The 23,286-nt window shown below is 34.7% G+C and overlaps 1 protein-coding gene across 4 annotated transcripts in view; it reads left to right on the top strand.

Moving 5' to 3' along the window:
• The window catches only part of ARHGAP42 (Rho GTPase activating protein 42), a 307,644-nt gene that overhangs the window by 201,529 nt on the left and 82,829 nt on the right, over positions 1–23,286 (top strand). For all 4 annotated transcript variants that reach the window (XR_009356745.1, XR_009356746.1, XM_059185797.1 and 1 more), the window contains one exon: positions 12,154–12,264. Coding sequence is in view for 2 of the 4 variants with exons in the window: in XM_059185797.1 (XP_059041780.1) it covers positions 12,154–12,264 (111 nt within the window). In the remaining 2 variants the exon portion in view is untranslated. The remainder of the gene's footprint in view (positions 1–12,153; positions 12,265–23,286) is intronic.

The following is a 23,286-nucleotide window of genomic DNA, read 5'->3' as shown; positions in this document are numbered from 1 at the left end:
ATTACACTACAACAAATTTAGGAAAGAATGCATTGCATAGATATAATCTGGTAAAGAAAGTCTCACCTAATTATCACCAATACACCACTATTTGCCATGCCAAGGGCTATGGACAGGTGCAATTTAAAAAATACAATGCCTCTAAAGCAATGGTGCTTTTTGGGGTCTCTAAAGGGTATATTTTTTTCAGATTCTTGGTGAATATGAGAGACCACACTTAGACATTGCTTAAATCATCAAGCAAGTGCTAACTTTATCTTAATTTTAAAATCCCCTGGAGGATATACTTCAGTTTTCCTTGACAACCTAACTCTATATTTAATATTAGCTTGTTAGTGACCCCCAATTCCTTAGGCTATGGTAGAAAATAATATCTGTTCTGGTTCTATATTTACTTGGAGCCTGGGAAAACCTATAGTATGATTAGCAGCATTCTCTACTTGCCCCACACATGCAGGCACATACTTCTTTTCCAGGAGCCGTAGCCCACAACACAAATTGTGCCAGAGTGGCTCCTCAGAGCATGGAATGTAGCCAAGAAAGTATGTGCCTTGTTTTGTTTTGTTTTTTCCCTCTGCCCTTCCAAGAATCAAACCTGTTGTAGGGAGATGCTACGATACATGTGTTTAATTCTGTAACCTCTCTTCCTTTCCAGAGCAACTCTGGTTCTTCTGTCAGCACCCTGCTTATTTTTTTCAAAAAGATTACTCTGTGCCTTCTCACCTGCAGAGCGGAATCCTTGTTGATTTGTTCATGGAAAATAAGTGGTTGTCCATTTTTAGGACTGAAGTAGGGGTCAGTTTGTGTTGATAAAGCTACAAGGCCATCATATAGATGGGTCATTGGAGTAAGCAGAATTAGAACTAGACTTGTTAAGATTATAGACTTTATAGACTTTATAGTGAATAAAAAGAAGTAATATTTGATGTGTAATTGGACAATGTCTTTCTAAGTATGAAATAACAGGAAGAGATCACATAAAGGAAATGTAGAAAGACCAGAATGCATCAAAATAATCTTTATTTCAAAAGATATTAAATTAAAAGGCTAAGTGTTAGGGAATTTGTACAACAAATGACACAGGGTTACTATCTCTTATATACAAGTTGCATTTGCAAATCAGTGTGAAAAGGTCTTCAATGGAAATTATGAAGTAAGAATTGGAAAGAGCAGAAAATGGAGGGGAAGATGGTGGCAGAATAGGAGGACCCTACCTAGGTTTGCCTCATCCCATGAATCAAATAGATAGCTATCACATCATGCTAAATACCCAGAAATTGACACAAAGACGTTTAGAAAAAAACTCCACAACTAAACGGAGAGAAGAGGCCACAACAAAGAAGGTAGGAAGTACAAAAACACAGTTTGGGAGAGAAATAGATCATGGCCATTGTGCTAGGGGTAGCCACAGTAGCTGAGAAGGGTGAGAGAGACAGACTAACACATGAGGGAGGAGGGGAACACATTAGAGAAATGAATCCCTACAGCAATGGGCTTAGAAAGCAAGAGGAACTGAATTTTGAATTTCGTAAGTTCTGGCAACCATGGGGCTTAAAGCCTGAAGTTCTAATGGTCAGCAGGCTTGGCTCAGGGAGATCCTGGCAGCATTGGGATTGCTCTTGGATAGAAGGCAGGGTAAGCAGCTTGTGGGCATACAGCGTGGAAACAGTGATCTGAAGAACACCTGGATCACCCAGTGAAGAGGTTATTTGCTTATCTCAGAATATGTGCCAAAGAGGCAACATTCACAAAAAGACCTCTCCCAGAACAAAAGAGATGGCAGGTGCCGTTTCCCTCCCCTGCCGCTCAGCATAAGCACAGGGCCACCTGTGGGAACCACTGCAGGGCGGACACTCCCCCCCACCCTCTTGTGGAACCACCCTTCCCCGTCATGCTTGCCTTGGTCCCAGAATTGCAGGCCCCCACCTTCAGGTCAGCCAAAATCCTGCCAACACTGCATCTCCAGATGCAGGAACTTTGTGGAGCCTAGGTTCTAGGGGCAATGGCAGTTTGTCTCATTTCACAAGCAGACCAGAGCACACCTAGTTGAAAGGCACCACATTCAGGCTAGGGACCAAACATGGCCTGGAAAGGCAAAGAGAGTCTCTGCAGATGACTGGTCTGAAGGATAAAGCAGCCAGGACACAAGAACAGAGCACATTAAGCACACATTGGAGATAATCCCAGAAGTGCTAGGCCCTGGGAAATAGGGGACACTACAAGTGGGGGCACTATAGGGACCTCTTCTTTATAAGGCCATTACTCTAAAGAATAGGAGATGTAACTGACTTTCCTAACATAGTCACAGAGACTTCAACAAAATGAGAAGACAGAGGAACTTGTCCCAGATGAAAGAATGGGACAAGGGATCTAAGGCCATGGCCAAAGATCTAAGTGAAGCAGATATAAGTTACATGACTGAGAGAGAATTTAAAGTGGTGATCATAAAGATACTTGCTATGCTTCAGAAAGGAGTAGAAGACATCAGTGAGACCCTTAAGATGTAGATAAGAAACAACAAAGAAGAGATAAAGGGCTCAATAAATGAAATGAAAAACACACTTGATGGAATAAATAGCAGGATGGAAGAAGCAGAGGAACAAATTAATGACCTAGAGGTCAGAGTAACAGAAAGTAATCAAGCAATTACTCCAAAAATAGAAAAAAGAACTATGCAAAATAAGAATAGTTAGGAAAATTAGTGACTCTATCAAACTTCCATAATAGTGTTATTATTATGGAAGTTACAGAAGAGAGAAAAGGGATGCAGAAAATTTATTTGAAATTCAATGATAACTAAAATTTCCCTGTCTGGAAAGGAAACAGATACCCAGATCCAGAAGACACAAAGAACCCCCAACAAAGTTTAAAAAAAAAAAAAAAAAAGCAGATCCACACCAAGACATATTGTGATTAAAACAAAACAAAATAAACAAACAAAAAACAGTGATAAAAAAAATATATAAAGAAGCAAGAGAAAAGAAGACAATTACATATAAGGGAAAACCCCTTAAGGCTATCATGGGAATTTTCAACAGAAACTTTCTAAGCCAGAAGGAACTGGCAAGATATATTCATGATGCTGCATGGGAAAAATGTGCAGCCAAGAGTACTCTAACAGCAAGGCTATCATTCAGAATAGGAGAGATAAAGAGTTTTCCAGACAAATAAAAACTAGAGAGTTTGTGATCAATAAGCCAGCCCTGCAAGAAATATTGAAGGGGGTACTCTGAGTAGAAAGGAAAGACCATAAGTAGGAGTATGAAGGAAGGAAACAAAAACAAACAAACAAAAAGTATGAAGAAAGGGATAAAAAAGTGAAAATGAATATTGTTTATAAAGTCTCAGTCAAGGACCCACAAAATAAAAGGTGGTAAAACATGGCACCATATACCTAAAACATGAGGAAGACAAGAGGTTCATCTTAATACAAACTACTGTATACGGAAGATGTTATATACAAGCCTAATGATAAGCACAAATCAAAAACCACTAATACATATGCAAGAAATAAAGAGAAAGGTATCCAAATATATCACTAAAGAAAACCAGCAAACCATGAAAGAGAGAAAGACAAAGTCTTCAGAAACAACCACAGACCAGGTAATAGAATGGCAATAAATATATGTATAAATAATTACTTTGAATATAAATGTTCTAAATGCACACTATCCAAAGACATTGTGACAGAATGAATAAAAAAGCAAGACCCATCAATATGTTGCCTATGAGAGATTCATTTTAGAGCTAAAGACACCTACAGATTGAAAGTAAGGGTTTAGGGAAACATCTATCATGCAGATGGATGTCAAAAGGAATTTGGAGTAGCAATACTTATATTGGTACTTATATTTAAAGTAAACTTTAAAACAAATAGTGTAAAAAAGAGACAAAGAAAGACACTAAATAATAATAAAGGACAATCCAGCAAGAGGATATAACAATTGTAAATATTTATGTACCCGATTATATAAAATGGTTAATAACAAACATAAAGGAGCTAATTGATGATAATATAATAATAGTAGGGGACTTTAACACCCCACTTACATCAAAACACAAGTCATTTAAACGGAAAATCAGTAAGGAAACAATGACTTTGAATGACACACCGTAGGAGACGGATTTCACGTTCAGAACATTCCATCCTAAAACAGAAGAATGCACATTCTTTTCAAGTGCACATGGAACATTCTCCAGGATAAATCACATATTAGTCTACAAAAGAAGCCTCAACAAATTCAAAAAGATCTAATTCTTACCATGCATCTTTTCTAACCACCACACTATGAAACTAGAAGTCAACCACAGAAATAATTTGGAAATACCACCCGTGCATGGGGTTAAATAACATGCTACTAAACAATGAATGAGCCAACCAGGAAACCAAAGAAGAAATGAAAAAGTACATGGAAGAAAAAAAAAGAAAAAGAGAAAATGCAATGCTCCAAAACCTTTGGGATACAACAAAAATGATTCTAAGAGAGAACTTTGTAGCAATACAGGTCTACCTAAAGAAGTAAGAAAGGTCTCAAATAAACAACCTAATATTACAACTACAGGAGCTAGAGAAAGAACAATAGACAAAATCAACAAAAAGAAGGAAATAATGAAGCTTAGAGCAGAAATTATTGATATAGAAACTAACAACAAACAAACAAAAAAACCACTAGAAGAGATCTATGAAACTAAGAGCTAGTTTTTTTTAAAAAAAAAAAAATCAATAAAATTGATAAACCTCTGGCCAGACTTATCAAGAAAAAAAGAGAAATTACTCAAACAGAATCACAAATGAGAGAGGAGAGATAACAACTGACACCACAGAATACAAACAATAATAAGAGACTAGTATAAAAAACTATATGCTAACAAGTTGGACAACCTGGAAGAAATGGATAAACTCCTAGCACCATATAACCTAACAAACTGAACCAGCAAGAAATAGAAAATTTGAAGAGATTGATAACCAACAAACAAACTGAATCAGTAATCAAAAAATTCCCAAAGCCAAAAGTCTAGTACAAGATAGCTTCACAGGCAAATTCTATCAAACATTTAAAGAAGAGTTAATACCTATTCTTCTCAAACTATTTCAAAAAAATAGAAAAGGAAGGAAAACTTCCAAATTCATTCTAGGAGGCCAGCATTACCCAGATACCAAAACCAGATAAAGACGCCACAAGTGAAAAAGAGAACTACAAGCCAATATCTCTGATGAACATAGTTGAGGATATCCTCAACAAAATACTAGCAAACAAGCCATAAATTAAAAATCATTTCCCACAACTAAGTGGAATTTATTCCTGGGATGTAAGTCTGGTTCAGTATTCATAAGTCAATCAACATGATAAACCACATCAATAAAAGAAAGTATAAGAACCATATGATCATTTCAATGGATGCAGAAAAATCATTTGACATAGTACAACACCCATTAATAAAAATCTTGAACAAAGTAGGGTTAGAGAAAATATACCTCAACATAATAAAAGCTGTATATGAAAAATCCACAGCAGATGTTATCCTTTATGGGGAAAAACAGAGATTTTCCTCTAAGATTAAAAACAAGATGAGGATGTCTACTCTCACCACTTTTATTCAACATAGTACTGGAAGTCATGGCCAGAGCAATCAGACAACAAAAAGAAAAAAAAGGCATCCAAATTGGATGCTAGAACTGCTAGAATTGAAAATTCAATAAAGTCACAGGATATAAAATTAATGTACAGAAATCTCTTTCATTTCTATACACCAATGATGAAGTAGCAGAAAGAGAAATTAAGAAAACAATTTCATTTACAATTGCACCAAAAATAGTAAGATACCTAGGAATTAACCTAACCAAAGAGATGAAAGACCTGCATTCTAAAAAATCAAAATGCTGATGAAAGAAATTGAAGATGACAGAAAGAAATGAGAAGACATTCTATGCTCATTGATTGGAAGAACAAATATTTTTAATATATCTATACTACCCCAAACAATCTACACATTCAGTGCAGTCCTTCTCAAGATACGAACAGCATTTTTCTCAGAAAATAATAGAGCAAATTATCCTAAAATTTGTATGGAAACAGGAAAGACCCTGAATAGTCAGTAATCTTGAAAAAGAAAACAAAAGCTTTGAAAGTATCACAATTCCAGACTTTAAGTTATACGACAAAGCTATAGTAATCAGCACAGGTACTGGTACAAAAATAGACACATAGGTCAATGGAACAAAATAGAAAACCTAGAAATAAACCCACAATTATATGGCCAGTTAGTCTTTGACAAAGGAAGAGAGAATTTCCAATGGGAAAAAGATCATCTCTTTTAACAAATGGTGCTGGGAACTCTGGACAGCTATATGCAAAAGAATGAAACTGGACCACTTTCTTGACTATACACAAAAATAAATTCAAAATGGATTAAAGACCTGAATGTGAGAACTGACACCATAAAAATCCTAGAAGAGAGCACAGATATAATTATCTGACTTTGGCTATAGCAACATTTTTCTAGATGTCTCCTGAGGCAAGAGAGACAAAGCAAAAATAGACTATTTGGGTTACAGCAAAAATAAAATGTTCCTTCACAGTGAAGGAAACAACCAACCAAACAAAAGGGAACCTACAGAATGGGAGATGTTTGCAAATGGCATATCTGATAAAGGGTTAGTATCCAAAATATATAAAGAACTTGTAAAACTCAACACCTCAAATCCAAATAATCCATTTAAAAATGGACAGAAGACATGAACATTTTTCCAAAGAAAACATACAGATGGCTAACAAAAACATGAAAAGAGTCACATCATCACTTACCATGAAGGTTATGCAAAACAAAACTATAAGGTGATTTCACCTCAGTCCTGTCAGAATGGCTAAAATAAAAAACACGAAGAACAAGTGTTGGTGAGATATGGAGACAAAGGAACTCTCTTACATTATTGGTGGGAACACAAATATGATGTAGCCATGGATGGAGGTTTTTCAAAAAGTTAAAAATAGAACTATCTTATGATCCAGTTATCAGGCTACTGGGTATTTCCCCAAAGGATATAAAAACACTAATTCAAAGGGATATATGCACCCTTGTGTTTATTGCAGAATTTATACAATAGCCAGTATATGGGAGCAACCCAAGTGTCCATCAAAAGATGAACAGATAAAGAAGTGGTGTGTGTGTGTGTAATGGAATATTCAGTCATAAAAAAAGAGTGCAATCTTGCCGTTCCCACCAATGTGGATGGAGGTAGGGACTATAATATTAAGTGAAATAATTCAGTTAGAGAAAGACAAATACCATATGGCTTCATTTAATATTTGGAACTTAAGAAACAAAGATGTATGGAAGTGTTGAATCACTGTATGATACACTGTATGTTAACTGGAAATAAATAAAAACCTTAAAAAGAAAACAAAGAGCAAGGGTGAAAGAGAGAGAAGGACACCAAGATTCAAGCAAGTTCTTAATTACAGAGAACAAACTGATGGTTACCACAGGGGAGGTGGGAGGATGGGTTAGATAGGTGATATAGGGATCAAGGAGTGCACTCGTTTGATGAGTACTGTGTTGCTGAATCACTATATTTTACACCTGAAACTAATGTAACACTGTATGTCAACTGGAGTTAAAATATAAAAATTTTAAAAAGAATATAAAAGTATATTTCATCAAAGAAGAAATATAAACCATAATAAGAATTTTAAGTTTCTTTTTTATATAAATACTGTAAGTTTCAATGTCACACATATTAAGAAAACAATGCAGTTTAGTAATTGCAGCAGGATATTATTGTAACTTATGAGAATATAATATGCATAGTGAAGGTGTGGCAAACAGTACACTTTTGTTTTTCTAGTGGGAACATAAATTCATTCAGTCAACTCTAAGGTAAATTTGACGACTTCTGTCAACAAAGTTTAAATGTGCAAGATAATTAAAATGATTATGCTGTCCAGAATTTACGGAGGAATTATCAGTCAAGAGTGAAACAAAAATTGTATAAATACATTGATGGAAGAATTACAGGGTAAAAATTGAGAAACATCTGAAGTGGCACAAATGAATAATTGGAATAAATATGCCAATATAACTTGGTGAAAATGGAGTGTAATATGGCTGTAAAAGGTTCTATTTGCAAATTATTTAAATATATTGAAAAATACTCATTAGATAAAGTGGGGAGAAAAGTAGAGCTTAAGCCAGAATATGCAGTATTATTCAGGTTTATTTAAGTTTGTGTGTTACATATCAAAATATAAATGGTAGGATTATAATTCTTGTTTTTATATTTATGTCTTAATGAATAATGAGTAAACTTCCAATAATGAATATATATTTCTTTTATAATCTGGAAAAGAAAACAGAGGAGAAAAAGGGTCCACATATCACTATATAGTCTTTCAACAGGTTCCTTTTATCCCCACCTCCTAAATGAAGGGAATCCCTTAGAGTCTATGTTTATGTCTCTATTGTTATAGCATGTGTGTCCCTGAAATCTCTTCCTCTGCACTGCCTGTAACATTTTAATGACTATCTCCCGGGTAAAGATTTCATCATACCTGACCACCTGCTCTGCCTATTGCTGGTTCCCAGGACTTCAGACTATCAATTCTTAGTGAATGTGTGAAATTCCCCATCCTGATTTTCTCAGATTTGCTTCTGTTTCTCATTTATTTAATTCTCAATTAATGCTGATATTATCTCTTGTTATCAAAATTATCTTTAAGTTTTAAACTTCAACTTGGGAGCAACCTAAGTTTCTTGCTTCCCCCTTGCTTCTCATACCCACATCTTTCAATTTCTCTTTCTTACTGGGCTATATAAACACGTTTACCCCTATCAAATAAGTGGTCTTTTATCATCACATGCACCCAGTCCTGCCTTTTAATCAAAATATTCTACACTGTCCTCACCATAATCTTCTTGAAATACTGCTTTGACAAATCAACATCTTCCTCAAGCTTTTGTCCTGTTTACATGATGAAGTTTGCACTCATTCTATCTTATGCCTTTACTCTCATTTCTTATCATTCCAAACCTGGCAGTCTTCTGAAACATAACTTTTCTTGACTCTATTCCCTCTCTCAAACTCCTCTCCTTTTATTTCTACCTACTCTAAAGCTCTTCATTTTTCAGGGTCCAGCGTAAATTCTTTCTCCTCTGGAGGTAATTTGACAAATATCACATGGAACTATTTTCTTTATCTTAAGTTGACGTAGATAGCTTATTGGAGCTGGGGGAGAATCTATGTATCTGAGAACTATATGGTTTTCTTCAGAAATTAACTTGTTTCTTTTTTTAGCAAGATGACTTTACTGTCCCATTCATCTTATAAATGGCAGTTTATACATATTGTTCTGACATAAATATTTCTAGTGCTCCCTCTAAGTTTTAAAAGTTGGGACAGTAAGTTAGATGGTTATCCTACTGATCCAGTACAGAATACAGAACAACAGCTGTTACTGGATATATGAGTAAGTGCCTTCTAGTGAAACACGTGCTATGAGCTTAAGTACTAGAGGGAGTCACCTTAAATAAAAGAATGCTTTTCTAAATTTCATACTGAAAAGTAATTAAGCTATAGTATTTCTTAAGCTCTGTATATTCTGGATGACTCTTCAAAGCAGGTTCAGTATATTGAATATAGTTGTTTAGGTTGGAAATAATGGAAAACCTGCATTACTGACAAACAATAAGAGCATTTATATTCTTTTATTCCCCTTTGTGCTCCCACTCCTTATCTTTTGATAACATAGGATTGTGTGTGGCCAATAAGTTTCTGAGGAAATAACTTAATACTCTTAGATCAGGGACCTAAGGTCAAGACCACTCCTAGGTTTGGCCATTTGCTAGGAGGACTCACTGCTATCATTTATTACAGTGAAAAGATACAAAGAAAAATCAACAGAAGTGCATAGAATGAAGACTGAAGGAAAGCAGACACAAACTTGCAAGAGTCCTCTCTCAGCGGAGACAGATAGAACATGCTTAATTCCCACAGCCATCAATTGTGACAGCACATGTAAAAATGTTGTCTATTAGAAGCTCATAATAGACCGAGTGCCCATAGATTTTATGGGGGCTGGTCACATAGGTACTCTCTGCCTTTCGTATCCTTAAATTCTAGACTCCCAGAAGGAAAACAAGTGTTTGTAATAAATCATATTGTTGGCACAATTTAGGCACAGGGAGCTACTCTTTCCTGTTAGTGGTAGGTACCTTCCTGAAATCCACATTGCCCGATACCAGCAAGGACTTACCTTGTAAACAGACCTTTCAGTGGAGAGCATTTAGGTCTTCACAGTTTTGTTGACCACAAGTAGCCATCTATGATGTAAAGGTGTCTCAAGATTTTAGTTTGTTCCCTTGTGCTAGTCTATACAATCAGTGTCATTATTTTTTAAAGTAAAGAAAAGCTTCAAAGGTAACTTGTGGCATAGATTTTTCTCTCTGAGATTGAAAACACCCAGTGTTGTACTGGAGCTTTCTTTTGGAGAGCTGATTTTCTTATCTCTTCCTAACTAACACATTCAGTGAAAGTAGGTTTGTGGTTTGGAACTGGCTATTTTGGGAATATTTACACCACAGAAACCAGCATAGACTGCAAATCAGGCATTCCCACCAGAGACCCAGTTGTTAAACATTGATCATATCACCACCTATACCTCCTTACTGTTCATTCTGTAAATATTGTATTCTTCTAACAGTGATAAGAAGAAAATATATATTGGTATATATATATCCTAAACTGTTTTCTAGGAGCTGAGAAGCTTCTGGTTCAAATTTCCTACCTGATTTATATGTTCTTTTGTATATTAGTTTGGAAACTTGAAATTCCCAACTTTAAAAATCTCTAATGAGTTGCTAATAATATTGGATTATTTTTATTTATATAAATTAATTAATAGTAAATAGTTATTACTAAAGGTGTTTCAAATGAAATTTTAATATGCTGTGATGATGTTCAAGCCAACAAACCTAATTTTATCTTTTTTAAAGCTTTTCTATGTGAAATTATCATTGTAAATGGCTCCAAAGCATTTTCTATTCCCAAATTATTGTTGGTGGATGCTTAATACTCCAGAGAGCCCATTCTTTTCTTTTCATCTGCTCTTGATAATATCAACTGGTAATGAAGAGTACAAAACTGGGAAAGAAAAGTAAAATTATGATTCTCTACTAAATTAAGATCAGTTTTAAAGAGGACATCAGAAGATGATAATAGGGGGCGCCTGGATGCTCAGTGGGTTAAAGCCTCTGCCTTCGGCTCAGGTCGTGATCCCAGGGTCCTGGGATCGAGGCCCACATTGGGCTCTCTGCTCTGCAGGGAGCCTGCTTCCTCCTCTCTCTCTGCCTGCCTCTCTGCCTACCTGTGATCTCTGTCTGTTAAATAAATAAAATCTTTAAAAAAAAAAAGATGATAATAGGTATGAAGAAGAGGCAACATCAAAAATAAAAGAGAAAATTATCTCGATAACACTTTCTCATACTTCTTCAATAGAACCTTATTGCAGTTATGCATAATAAATGTGCATAACATTGATAAAGCATGATTCATTAAGTTAGAACTATTTAATTTTTTTTCGGAGATTTTACCTAATGATGTGACTCTACTGATTATTCTCAAATGATTCTCCCTCAGTAAAAATCCAAATTGTTACAAAGTATTTAAGATTTTTTTACAGTGTGATGTCAACCTTACTTCATTCACCCTCCTATCCTCTACTTTTTTACTCTATAGACAAACTCTGTCAGTATCTTTCATGCCTCTTTACTTTTTTGTGTTTCCCTATTCTTGCCAGTTGTTCATCTCAAGATTCAACATATACACCACCATTTTCTTTCTGAATTTTGTTTCTTTTTCTATGATTCCATAGATGTCCATATATATTAATATGCCTTCTTTATGTTTTTTATGGTGAATGTTGTATGCTTATCCTCCCTCTCTTCTTCACATTCCATACCATATAAACTCTAGGGGGCAAGGACTGTGTTTTCCTTGTCTCTGTATGTTCAAAGCATAATAATTGCTATATTAAAACTTTTTGTAGAACTTAATTTTTGATAAAAAATTTGAAGTAGAATAGGACTTGAATCCTTTTCTATATAGAACTATCAACGATTACTCTTTGTGTCATGATTTGCCCCTTTTTTACTTTTTAGGCAGATACACAGATTGACCGAGAACATCAAAATTTTTATGAAGCATCACTAGAGTATGTCTTTAAAATTCAAGAGGTTCAAGAAAAAAAGAAGTTTGAATTTGTTGAACCGGTAAGTTTCAGTTTCCCTACAAAATAGTAGTTAAACACAGCCTATGAAAACAAAATTTGTAATGTTTTTCTATTGGACATGTGATTTTTAAAAACAAAAGGGAAGGGATGTGTAGAGGAAGGCTACTAGGTGGAGGATAGAGCACTATTAGGGCAGTGGAACTATCCTATATGATACTATACTAGTGAATACATGTCATTATGCATTTGTCAGAACTACAGAATATACAATGAAAAGGGTAAACCCTAATGTACAATATAGAAGTTAATTAATAATAATCTATCAGTCTTAGGTTTTCATTTGTAACAAATGTACCACACTAATGCAAGATGTTAATAATGGGGGAAACTGTGGTGGAGGTTGAGGGAACACATGAGAGCTCTTTATATTTTCTACTCAATTTTTATATAAACCTAAAGCTGCTCTTAAAAATGGTTTATTAAGGGAAATATTAAAAAATGAAAAGGGTCACATTATATATATACCTAAGTAAATATAGCTCCCACTAAAGCGACCTATTTACTAAACCTTTAGGTGAAAGGAGAAAACATAAGGTTATATTTCTCCCTTTGCCCCCTTCCACTTCCTTGCAAGGCTGGAATCTGCCTGACTTCCCTATAAAGTCATTTATCTTCCTAAGTCAGTGTAAAAAGTAATGGATTTCCTAGTGTAAATTGCATTACAGGAAAGAACAGGTGGCTGGTCTTTATAAGCCTACTTCATTTTCTTAGCATTTTCCCCCAAGTACTACCATAATATGTTACAGTATTGCCTGAGTAGACATCTTCATAATGCATCATCTGTGATGAATCAAAGTAAGTCCTGTAAGTCAAGATAATCTTTGTTAATATATAATGTTCAATTCCCATGAAATGAGTAGATAACAATAGTTAAATACATAGATAATCTAAAAGATGATTTAATCCTTATTTTTCTATGTCAGCTTTAAAGAAATCTGTTTATAATAAGAAATAAAATACCTGTTTCTAAGTGGAGATTGTGGGAAGAAGGGAAAAGAAGACACATTTTAAAATGTATTTGATGAGATTTCATTTCTAGATGGAAGCCCATCATTGATTCTTTAAGATGATAGGAAACAGAGCAGATACTGGGAAGAGTTCTAGTTCCTGCCTGGCTCCCAGCCACTTCTACTTTACTTCTCTCCCTCCACCTGAAGCAGTCTGACTCTCTCCTATAAACTGGGCACTTGGCAAGTTTATATGCTTCAGCTGGACAAATTTAAGGAACTGAAGGCCACAACGCAGGCTCAGGGATTTAATTTTTACCCTTTATTTGGGTTAACAGTCTTAACTACAAGTTCTGTTTGCCAAATAATTAAGTCTTAAATTCCTTAGAATGAGTTAGTAACCTCTTGGTTAGTAGATGTTTGGGGATCTCATTAAATTTTATATGAGTTAGGGGGTCTTCTGAAGCTTATCTGTGGCTCAATGAGAACTAAGCAGCCTAACAACCCCCAGTCTAGGAAGATGACCAGTACTTAAAATTCCTTTCCCCTTTTCATTGACGAAATCCTGCCTCTGAAACCTACCATGATTTTTTGAAGCCTCTCTGATTCCAGCCAAACTTCCTCCTTAGGATCTGTTTCTTGGGATTTCTGAATTTTAGCTTTTCTTGACACTAAATTTGTGGTGTATGCCCATGATATCTGATGGTATTTTTTCATACTTCTTTCTTGTCTGCTCCCATTCCTTTCAGATACTATTCTTATCTGCTATGTTATTTTTCTTCCTTGCACCTGCAATGACCTTTTCACACATTCAGTACTTCTCTCCCATCTCCCCTGGGGAGTGACATGTCTGGGGAGGGACATGTCTGGGGAGGGACATGTCTGAGGAGGGACGGACACTCGGGTAGCCTATCACCTTGTAAAAGCCTCTTTTATAGTGTATCCTGTCTGGGAACAGAGAACTAGACCATTCTGTCAGATAATATCATATATATAAGGAGAAGACTGTAAAATTGTTTGCTCACAGGTGACTGATAGATAAGAATTTATGAATTCCTTTGGTAATACATGTAGAGAGGTGGAAACTGTACTTCACTTGAAATGTGTTTTCTTCCTTCCCTCTACCGTATCCCAAACTGGGATGGTCTGATAAATCTGTAATGCATGCCTTTCTTGTGATACCATAATCAAAACTGATGTTAAATTTGTCCTTCTTCCAAAATACGTCCTTGGCTACTATACATTTATTATTGGTCTGTCTGGCCAAACCATAATAATGCTGTCAGTTTAGCCTTGTTCTCATTTCTAGCCATATAGCTTCATCCACGGGATGTAAATTAAATTTACATCCAATGTAAATTTAATTTCCTTTGCAGTAATGAGAAGAATGGAAATGGAAGCAATGAAACATGGGCGTGCTGCTCTTTAGGTTATGTATTTGCAAATTAATTCTGAGGAAAGAAATTTTTTTTAATTTCAAAAACAAAGTTCCTAGGAGCTATAAACATGAAACATATTAAGAAAACTAATATTTTACCCTTTTTGTTCTACAGAAAACCCAATTCCTGTTGCATTATTGTTTATATTGCAGAAATCTAGTAGTCTACTCTAGTTTTGGCCCATATTTATTTAACAGATAAACATTAGAGTAAAGCAAAATGTTACAAGGATGGGATCTATCTTCTATAGATTACAGTAGATAGATGTAGTTAGATATAATGTAGAATGAAAATTTTAAGTAGAGAATAATCATTGGCACTAAATATCATAAAGTAAGAATGTCCATATGTTTGAGATAATTTTACATTTTTCAATTAATGTCAAGATCTTACTTCTGGGGGCGCCTGGGTGGCTCAGTGGGTTAAGCCGCTGCCTTCGGCTCAGGTCATGATCTCAGGGTCCTGGGATCGAGTCCCGCATCAGGCTCTCTGCTCAGCAGGTAGCCTGCTTCTCTCTCTCTCTCTTTCTCTCTCTCTGCCTACTTGTGGTCTCTGTCAAATAAATAAATAAAATCTTTAAAAAATAAAAAAGATCTTACTTCTTGCCATAAAATTTCAACAGAATATTAAGGAGAAACAATATTATGCCCATCTTATCCACAGGTATATGGATAAAATCCAAGACCCCCAGTGGATGCCTGAAACCAAGGGCTGTCCTGCCCCATGTATACTGTGTTTTTTTCCCCCTGTACATACCTACATACCAGATAAAGTTTAATTTATAAATTAAACACAATAAAATATTAACAATAATAACTGGTAATAGAACAAATATAAGAATATGCTATAATAAAAGTTATGTGAATGTGATCTCTCAAAATATCTTACTGTACTCACCCTTCTTGGGGTGATGTGAGATGATAAAGTGCCTATATCATGAGATAAAGTGAATAATGTAGGCATTGTTAATATATTGTTATTGTTAGGCTACTATTAATCTAATGATAGGTCAGAAGGAAGATTATCTGCTTTCACACCATGGTTGACTGTGGGTAACTGAATCACAGAAAGCAAAACCTTGGGTAAGAGGATATTACTATATTAGAAATAAATATTCCTACAGTGTCATTATTTCAAGGAAAAGCCAGTTCTAATACATATAAGAATGGGGGACATTCATATTTTTTTAATAAAACTATGTAACTGTTCTTAAAAGATACAGAAAATCAGCTTTTTAAACTCAATTCTTCATTAGATAGTTTTAATGGCCTTTCCCCTCCATGTATCATATCTTATATAGAAAGTGATTGTAGTTAACTGATCTCCAGACCTACAGTATCCGATATGGTAGCAACTACTCATGTTTGGTTATTGAGCACTCAAAATGATAGTTTAGATTAAGATGGGCTGTAAATGTAAAACACATACTAAATTGCAAATGTTTGGTACAAAAATTATGTAAAATATCTCAAAACCTCTTTTATATTGCTTAAATATTGAAATGATAACATTTTAGATATATTAAGTAAAATATTAAATTTCACTTGCTTTAATTTTTTTATGTGGCTACTAGAAAATTTTAAATTGCATATTGGTTTGCATTTATTCACACGTTTCTGTCAAACAGGGCTAGAACTTCATCCTTTCAGATTTGCCAACAAGATATATAAGTTCAGGGCTAAAAGGAGGGGAAAGATCAGAGAGGGAAAAACCCCATCTTGCAACTCTTGATCTTAAGATCTTCTGCTTCTCAGAGTTGCTTGGAGCTTGTGAGAATTTTGAGAGGTAGGAGAAAAAGCTTCTCAAGTATGCTGAATATGAACAAACTTACCTAAGAGAGTTGAGCCCTAGTGTATTTGTTATATATTATGGTACATGAAAGTTTGTGGCTCAGAAACCCAGAGAATCCCTTTATGACTTAACACCCTCACGGTTCATTCACCTGCAGTTTGTGTGTTTTGATCACATTCTTTTGCATACTTAGCTGAAACTAACATTTTATGAGGAACTACCGTGTCATGTGTTTTCTCTGTGTTCTCTCACATGGCCCATACAACAGCTTTCTTGTTAGGTAGTTGTTGTTTGTCCAGATGAGGAAGTCACAGGAAGATTGGTAGTTGCTTGAGATCACAAACGTAAAGAGAGGGAGACCCAGGAATCCAGACCCCAAAGCTGAAGTCCTGTATAGTACTATTTTCTGTCTCACTGGTCCCCTGACAATAACAATTAGTCCTTCCTTGACACTTGCTCTGACTAGATAAAATGGATGACTATAGAAAATTGTGTTGTAAAGTTATTTTAATTCCTTAAAATTAGAAAAAAATTTGAGGTTGACCTTTATTTTGGTAAAGGTGCTTGAATCAGTGCACCTATCTTTCTATATATTCTTTCTTCCATACTTTTTTTTTTTTTTTAATCATCCTTTTTAAAAAAGTTGTCCCCTCCCTGACCAGGCTGCAGTTGACAAACCACTTTTCATGTAGTGACAGACAAGTATAATGCCTGAGAGGTAATAAGATAGAATTCGGCTCTCGTCATACAGCTTGTTTTTTTTTTACAGGCTTGTTTTTCAAACTCTGTGTACCTTAGGTTTTTATTTGTAAATTGGGAATAAACCATAGCTCCCAGGATTGTGGTGAGGCTCATTCAATGCAGGTAACACACAGCAAGTGCCTGGTGCGTCATTAGCATCAGTAAGAGATCAGCTGGTATTGAGCTCTCATTGATTGACAGCACTAGATGTGAAAACAATATTGATAAATTGTTTTTTAGTGTGGCTTCAAAGCCAGATATAACTGTTTCAAAAACACATTTTTAATTTTAACATGCTTTAAAATATACATCTAAATACTGTAAGAACATGTATTACTGTAAGAACGTGTATTAGAGTATTCTTTTTAGAATTCATTTTAGTCTTTTTGTATTATGTTTAAAATTAATATGAAAAATGAAAATAATCTATTATATGTAACTAAAACATACTATTTTTGACACTCTGCCCTTAGTGTGTTAAACTTAATTTTAAATCTTTTGCTAAAGAAAATTTTACTTAATCTGCTTAATATGTGTTAGCTTTTTATCTTATTATATCATGAAGTATACTAGAAGATACTTTTGGGGTTGTCTAAAGTTTGAATAATTTGGAGACTCAATAAACTTGCTAAGTTAAAGTCAAATAGTATATAGACCTGCAGGTCTTGAAAGCTAAACCTTTTTGTGTTCTTTTTTGGGTATAATTTATTAGCTTTAGTGTAGAAAATTTAATTTAGGATAAATTAAAGTGAGCAAATATAAAAATGTCATTTCCCCCCCAAAACTCTGTAGGATAAAAGGCTAAGTTTCTATCTTACTGAAAACCTAAATAATAAACAATAAAACTGTCCTCAGATCATACATCTTAAAATCTATTTTGGTCCTTGGATTTAGTTCTAGCTACTCTTACTGAAAATCTGAAATTTGTAAAAGCAATTAGATAGTGAATAGAAATTTGGAAAAGTAAGAAAAATATATCGCATTGGTTTGGTTGATTCATCTCCTTGTACTTTGTGTTAGAAATGAGTTATGTAAAGACCTTATCTAAATGTAGCTTCTGTTGAACTTTTTTTATTTTTATTTTTTGTAGTTTCAATGTTTTATTTAAATTATAGTCAACATACAGTGCAATGCTAGTTTCAGGTGCAGAACCCAGTGTTCCATCAACTACACACAACACCTAATGCCTATCACCACAAGTGCCCTCCCCAATACCCATCACCTATCCAGCCCATACCTCACCCCCAGGAACTCTCAGTTTGTTCTCTATAGTTGTGTCTTGGGCGCCTGGGTGGCTCTGTTAGTTAAATGTCTGCCTTTGGCTCAGGTCATGATCCTGGGGTCCTGGGATCAAGCTCCACATCAGGCTCCCTGCTCAGAGGGAAGCTTCCCCTACTTGTGTTTTCTCTCTTGCTGTCTCTCTCTCTGTCAAATAAATAAAATCTTTTTAAAAAGTGCCTTTTAATGGTTTGCCTTTCTCTTTTTTTGTTCACCCTATATTCATTTGTTTCTTAAATTTCACATATGGGTAAAATCCTATTTCTCTTCTTTCTCTTAGCAAAATACTCTCTAGCTCTGTCCATGTCATTGCAAATTTTAAGAGTTCATTCTTTTTGATGGCTGATGAATATGTGTACACACACACACACACGATCTCAGTTTGTGATTATTCTTTAACCATTCATCAGTCAATGGACATATGGACATTCGGGCTCTTTATATAATTTGGCCATTGTTCATAATGCTGCTGTAAACATTGGAAGGTATATATCCCTTTGAATCAGTATTTTGTATCATTTGGGAAATACCTAGTAGTGCAATTGCCGGGTCATAGAGTAGCTCTACTTTTAATTCTTTGAGGACCCTCCATATTGTGTTCTAGAGTGGCTGCACCAGTTCAAGTTCTTACCAACAGTGCAAGAAGGTTCCCTTTTCTCCTCATCTTCGCCAATACAGATTGTTTCCTTTGTTGTTCATTTTAGTCATTCTGACAGGTAGAAGGTGATACCTTATTGTAGTTTTAATTTGCATTTCTCTGATGATGAGTGATGTTCAGCATCTTTTCAGTTGTCTGTTAGCCATCTGTATGGCTTCTTTAATCACCTTGTTGGCTACAGTTCTGTTTTTTTCTGTTTCTTTACCACAGAAGTTTTCTCCTGCCACTTCATCTGGATTCCATTCCCTTGAAATCTTGGAAATTTGCTGCAACTCCACAGATACTTGACTGCTGATATAGCCATGATTTCAAAAAGTTTTGCCTTTTTTTAAAATTAATTGGATCTATGCCCATGTCTGTCCATTCATTCGTTCTTCTGTCTTTTTTTAATCATCCTCTTTTAAAAATTGTCTCCCCAGGCTGCTTTTCATATTTGCCTCCCTTTTCTTCAGTTTTCTGATTTATTTGATTATATTTTTATACTCTTTCATTTCCATTCAATAAATTGCTCTGAATAGCTATGGATTAAAGCATTCACTAGTTATTTTGAGGCTGTTATCTAAGATATTTATCTCTAAATTTCCTCCAAGTAAGGAATAGCAAAGAGTACAGATTTAACTCACAGGCTGGACACTTGTACTGGATGAAAATTGATGCCTTGCTTTTGCCCTGTGTTTCCCATTTTCTTAAAGTTTTCAATGGCCAAATAAAGAGGTATTACATGAGATTTGGATTTTTTTTCAATCAATTATAGTACTCTGTATGTGAACTATATTTTATTTTTTTAAAAGCAGTCTTATTGGGGTATAAATCAACATAACCGTACAGTTCACTCATCTTTAGTTAATTTTTGTCTATGGTGTAAGGTAGGGTGACAACTTCATTCTTTTGCATATGGTTATTCAGTAGTCCAGGAATCACCTGCTGAAAAGACTGTTCTTTACCTGGTGTATGGTCTTGGTGCCCTTTTTGAAAATAAGTTGACCATAGAAGTGTGGGCTTACGTCTGGATTCTCAATTCTTAGACATTGATTTAATGTCTAATGCCAGTATTACATTGTGTTGATTACCATTGCTTTGTATTGAGTTTTGAAATGGAAAAGTGTAAGTCTAAGTACTTAGTTGTCCTTTTTCAAGATTCTTTTGATGTTCTGGGTCCCTTGGAATTCCATATGAGTTTTAGCATCAGCATGTCAGTTATTTTAAAGAAGTCAGCTGGGCTTCTCACAGGGACTGCATTGAATCTCTCCATCATTTTGGGGAGTATTAAGTCTTCTAATTCATGAACATGAAATACTCTCTTTTATTTAAACTTTCTTTAATTCCTTAAACAGTGTTTTGTACATTTCAAGTTATAAATTTTGTACTTCAAATTATTCCTCAGTATTTAATTCTTGTAAAACTATTATAAATGGAATTAATTCCATTTCCAGATTGTTCATTCCAAGCATATAGAAATAAAGTTGACTTTTGTGTATTGATTTTGTATCCTGAAACATTGCTGGACTTGTTTATCAGTTCTAATAATTTTGGTAGTAGATTCCCTAACATTTTCAGTGATTAATTTCTTAGGAGACCAGGAATGGATCACACAATTATAAGAGTCTTTATATCCCAGTTCTTCTGCTCAGTCTGAGCAGCAGTCCCAGAATTACTACATCAGTTCCTTCAGAGTTCTTCCCTTCACTCGCATGCTAGCTCCCAACTCCTTTTCTTACTTTTTTTCTGCCATTCACAGTATTACTGGTAACTGTGGGCCTATAAGACTTGGAAGTTGGTCATTAATGGGCTGGGGAATTATGAATATTTTTTCCTTTTCTGTCTTGTAGTCACCTTGCTAAATAATTATAAATGTAGCATCAATGTTTATATTTGGCTGGGATATTGGAGTGACAAATAATAATATGATTCTAAAACCCTTGAGAATAATAAAGTGCTATATAAGCTTTTACTGATGATAAAAATTACTTAATATTTTTGGGGTGCCTGGGTGGCTTGGTCAGTTAAGCATTTGTCATGAACCTGGGGTCTTTATTTATTTATTTGAGAGAGAGAGAAAGAGAGAGAGAGAGAAAGTGTGTGTGTGTGTGTGTGTGTGTGTGTGTGAGAGAGAGAGAGAGAGAGAGTGTGTGTTTGCCTACTGGGGGTGGGGAGGGACAAGCAGACTCCCTGCTGAGCAGGGAGCCTAATGCAGGACTCCATCCTAGGACATTGGGTTCATGATCTGAGCTTAAGGCAGACACTTAACTGATTGAGCCACCCAGGCACTCCAAAAGTGATTGGATATTAATTTGTCTCAAGTAGTTTTTAGTAGTTGTTATTATTTGAAAGGTCAGGTTTACCTGAAGATAAGCTGAGACAGTAGTCTTTCCCACACTGCTCCACTCACTCAGGCAGTCTGAACAAAGAAAAGGACATGTAGGAATGCAAATCTAAAAGATTTTCGGGCTGTCCTATTAAGTTACCTTAATTTAGCATCATGGAATTTGTGAAGAAGAAAATGAGCTAGTATAGATTCAAATCTAAAAGGGTTTTACTTTACTGCCCTCTAGAGGCAGTTATTTCCTAATGCTGTCTTTTGAAAACTGCATAGAAGTTGCTTCCAAACGATGTAGAACAGGAGGAAAAGGTGGGTTGTTGTTCGTTGTAGGTAATTTCTTTGTACTTCTCTCAAAATTGTTCTTTTCCTAGTAGGTGATCAGCATTCATTGTCTCCTACTGAGTGAATGAATCTGAATGGTGCTAGAAGATACCAATAGATTTATTTATTTAGCCAGATCTTAGGGAATTTGGTGTTTTATGGGAAGACTTAAAACAAATATTCTTAAAGCCCCTCTTTATGTTTAATTAAATCTTATATACTTAGGATGATATTATAATGCATCTTCCTGTATGATATCCAGTTAATAACAAGATAATCTAATTGGGGACCAGTTATAGACATTAAAACATGAAACAATTCTACTTCAAACAACTCATAAACTATTATTTGGATATTTCAAAGACTAGTGTTATCCATATATTTCAAAAGTATTTTCTTATTTGTTTCTGAAAATTTCTTTATCTGTATATCCAAATCTCAATTAATTAAAGGATATTGTTCTTTTTAATTAGGCCACAATATGTGCAGACTATATATTTTAAATTATTGGATAATTCTACAGATATATTGTAGCATCATTTTAGTAAAGCATAATCTGAGTATTTAGTTTTGATAATAACAATTATCAGTTGATGTAAAATTGACAGTGTAAAATAATTTTAAAATTGGAAAACAATATTTTTTTTGTATTTTAGACAATTTAAAATTTATTTTTTATTTATTTCAGCATAACAGTATTAATTATTTTTTCACCACACCCAGTGTGTAATCCATGCCCTCTATAATACCCACCACCTGGTACCCCAACCTCCCACCCCCCCGCCACTTCAAACCCCTCAGATTGTTTTTCAGAGTCCATAGTCTCTCATGGTTAACATATCAGGAATTATTGAATAAGAGAAGAAAAGTCTTCAAAATATTACAATTTAAAGCCAACCTGAAAGTATGTTTTCTGGTATGAACATAACTTTGTAAGAAGTTGACTTTGTTATAGAAGAAAAGCATTATGTTGTTGTTTTCAAACAGAACTAGTATTTGTCTGTTGGAAATCATAACACACACACCAGTTGATGCTTAGCTGATCCCCCTATTTCCCCAAACAGAAGATTGTGGGAGATTTATTCACTTATGAAAATTTCAGATTGTGTTTCTTCCTCAGTTTAAAATAATAGCTTACAGACATAATACGCTATTTGAATTAGAAAAACATTAGCCATTTCTAGAAAATATTTTCTAACTTTATTGTAGGAAGAGATCAAATTGATGGACAAGTTTGTAATAATAATCCCAATGAGTTAAATGAAAAAATAATTATTTTTCAGTGTAATTTATATAAATAACTGTGTCCTGTAAGTCCATGGAGATCTCCATTCTTGCTTTATGAATATGACCATAATAAATAAGTGTATTGTGAGTTTGGGATTAGAAGGCTAATAGACATTGTGGTTTCCTAAAGAGAATTTTATTCCAACTCTTCATATGAAAAATCTGTATCTAGTTCCAAGTTTTTGCTCAACTCTTTCCTCCATTTTTAGTTCTTCCCACT

This window comes from Mustela lutreola, chromosome 1 (assembly GCF_030435805.1).
Source record: "Mustela lutreola isolate mMusLut2 chromosome 1, mMusLut2.pri, whole genome shotgun sequence".
Taxonomy (NCBI): Eukaryota; Metazoa; Chordata; class Mammalia; order Carnivora; family Mustelidae; genus Mustela; species Mustela lutreola.
Note: the sequence above shows the minus strand (reverse complement) of the source record. Positions and strands in the feature narration are given on the sequence as shown.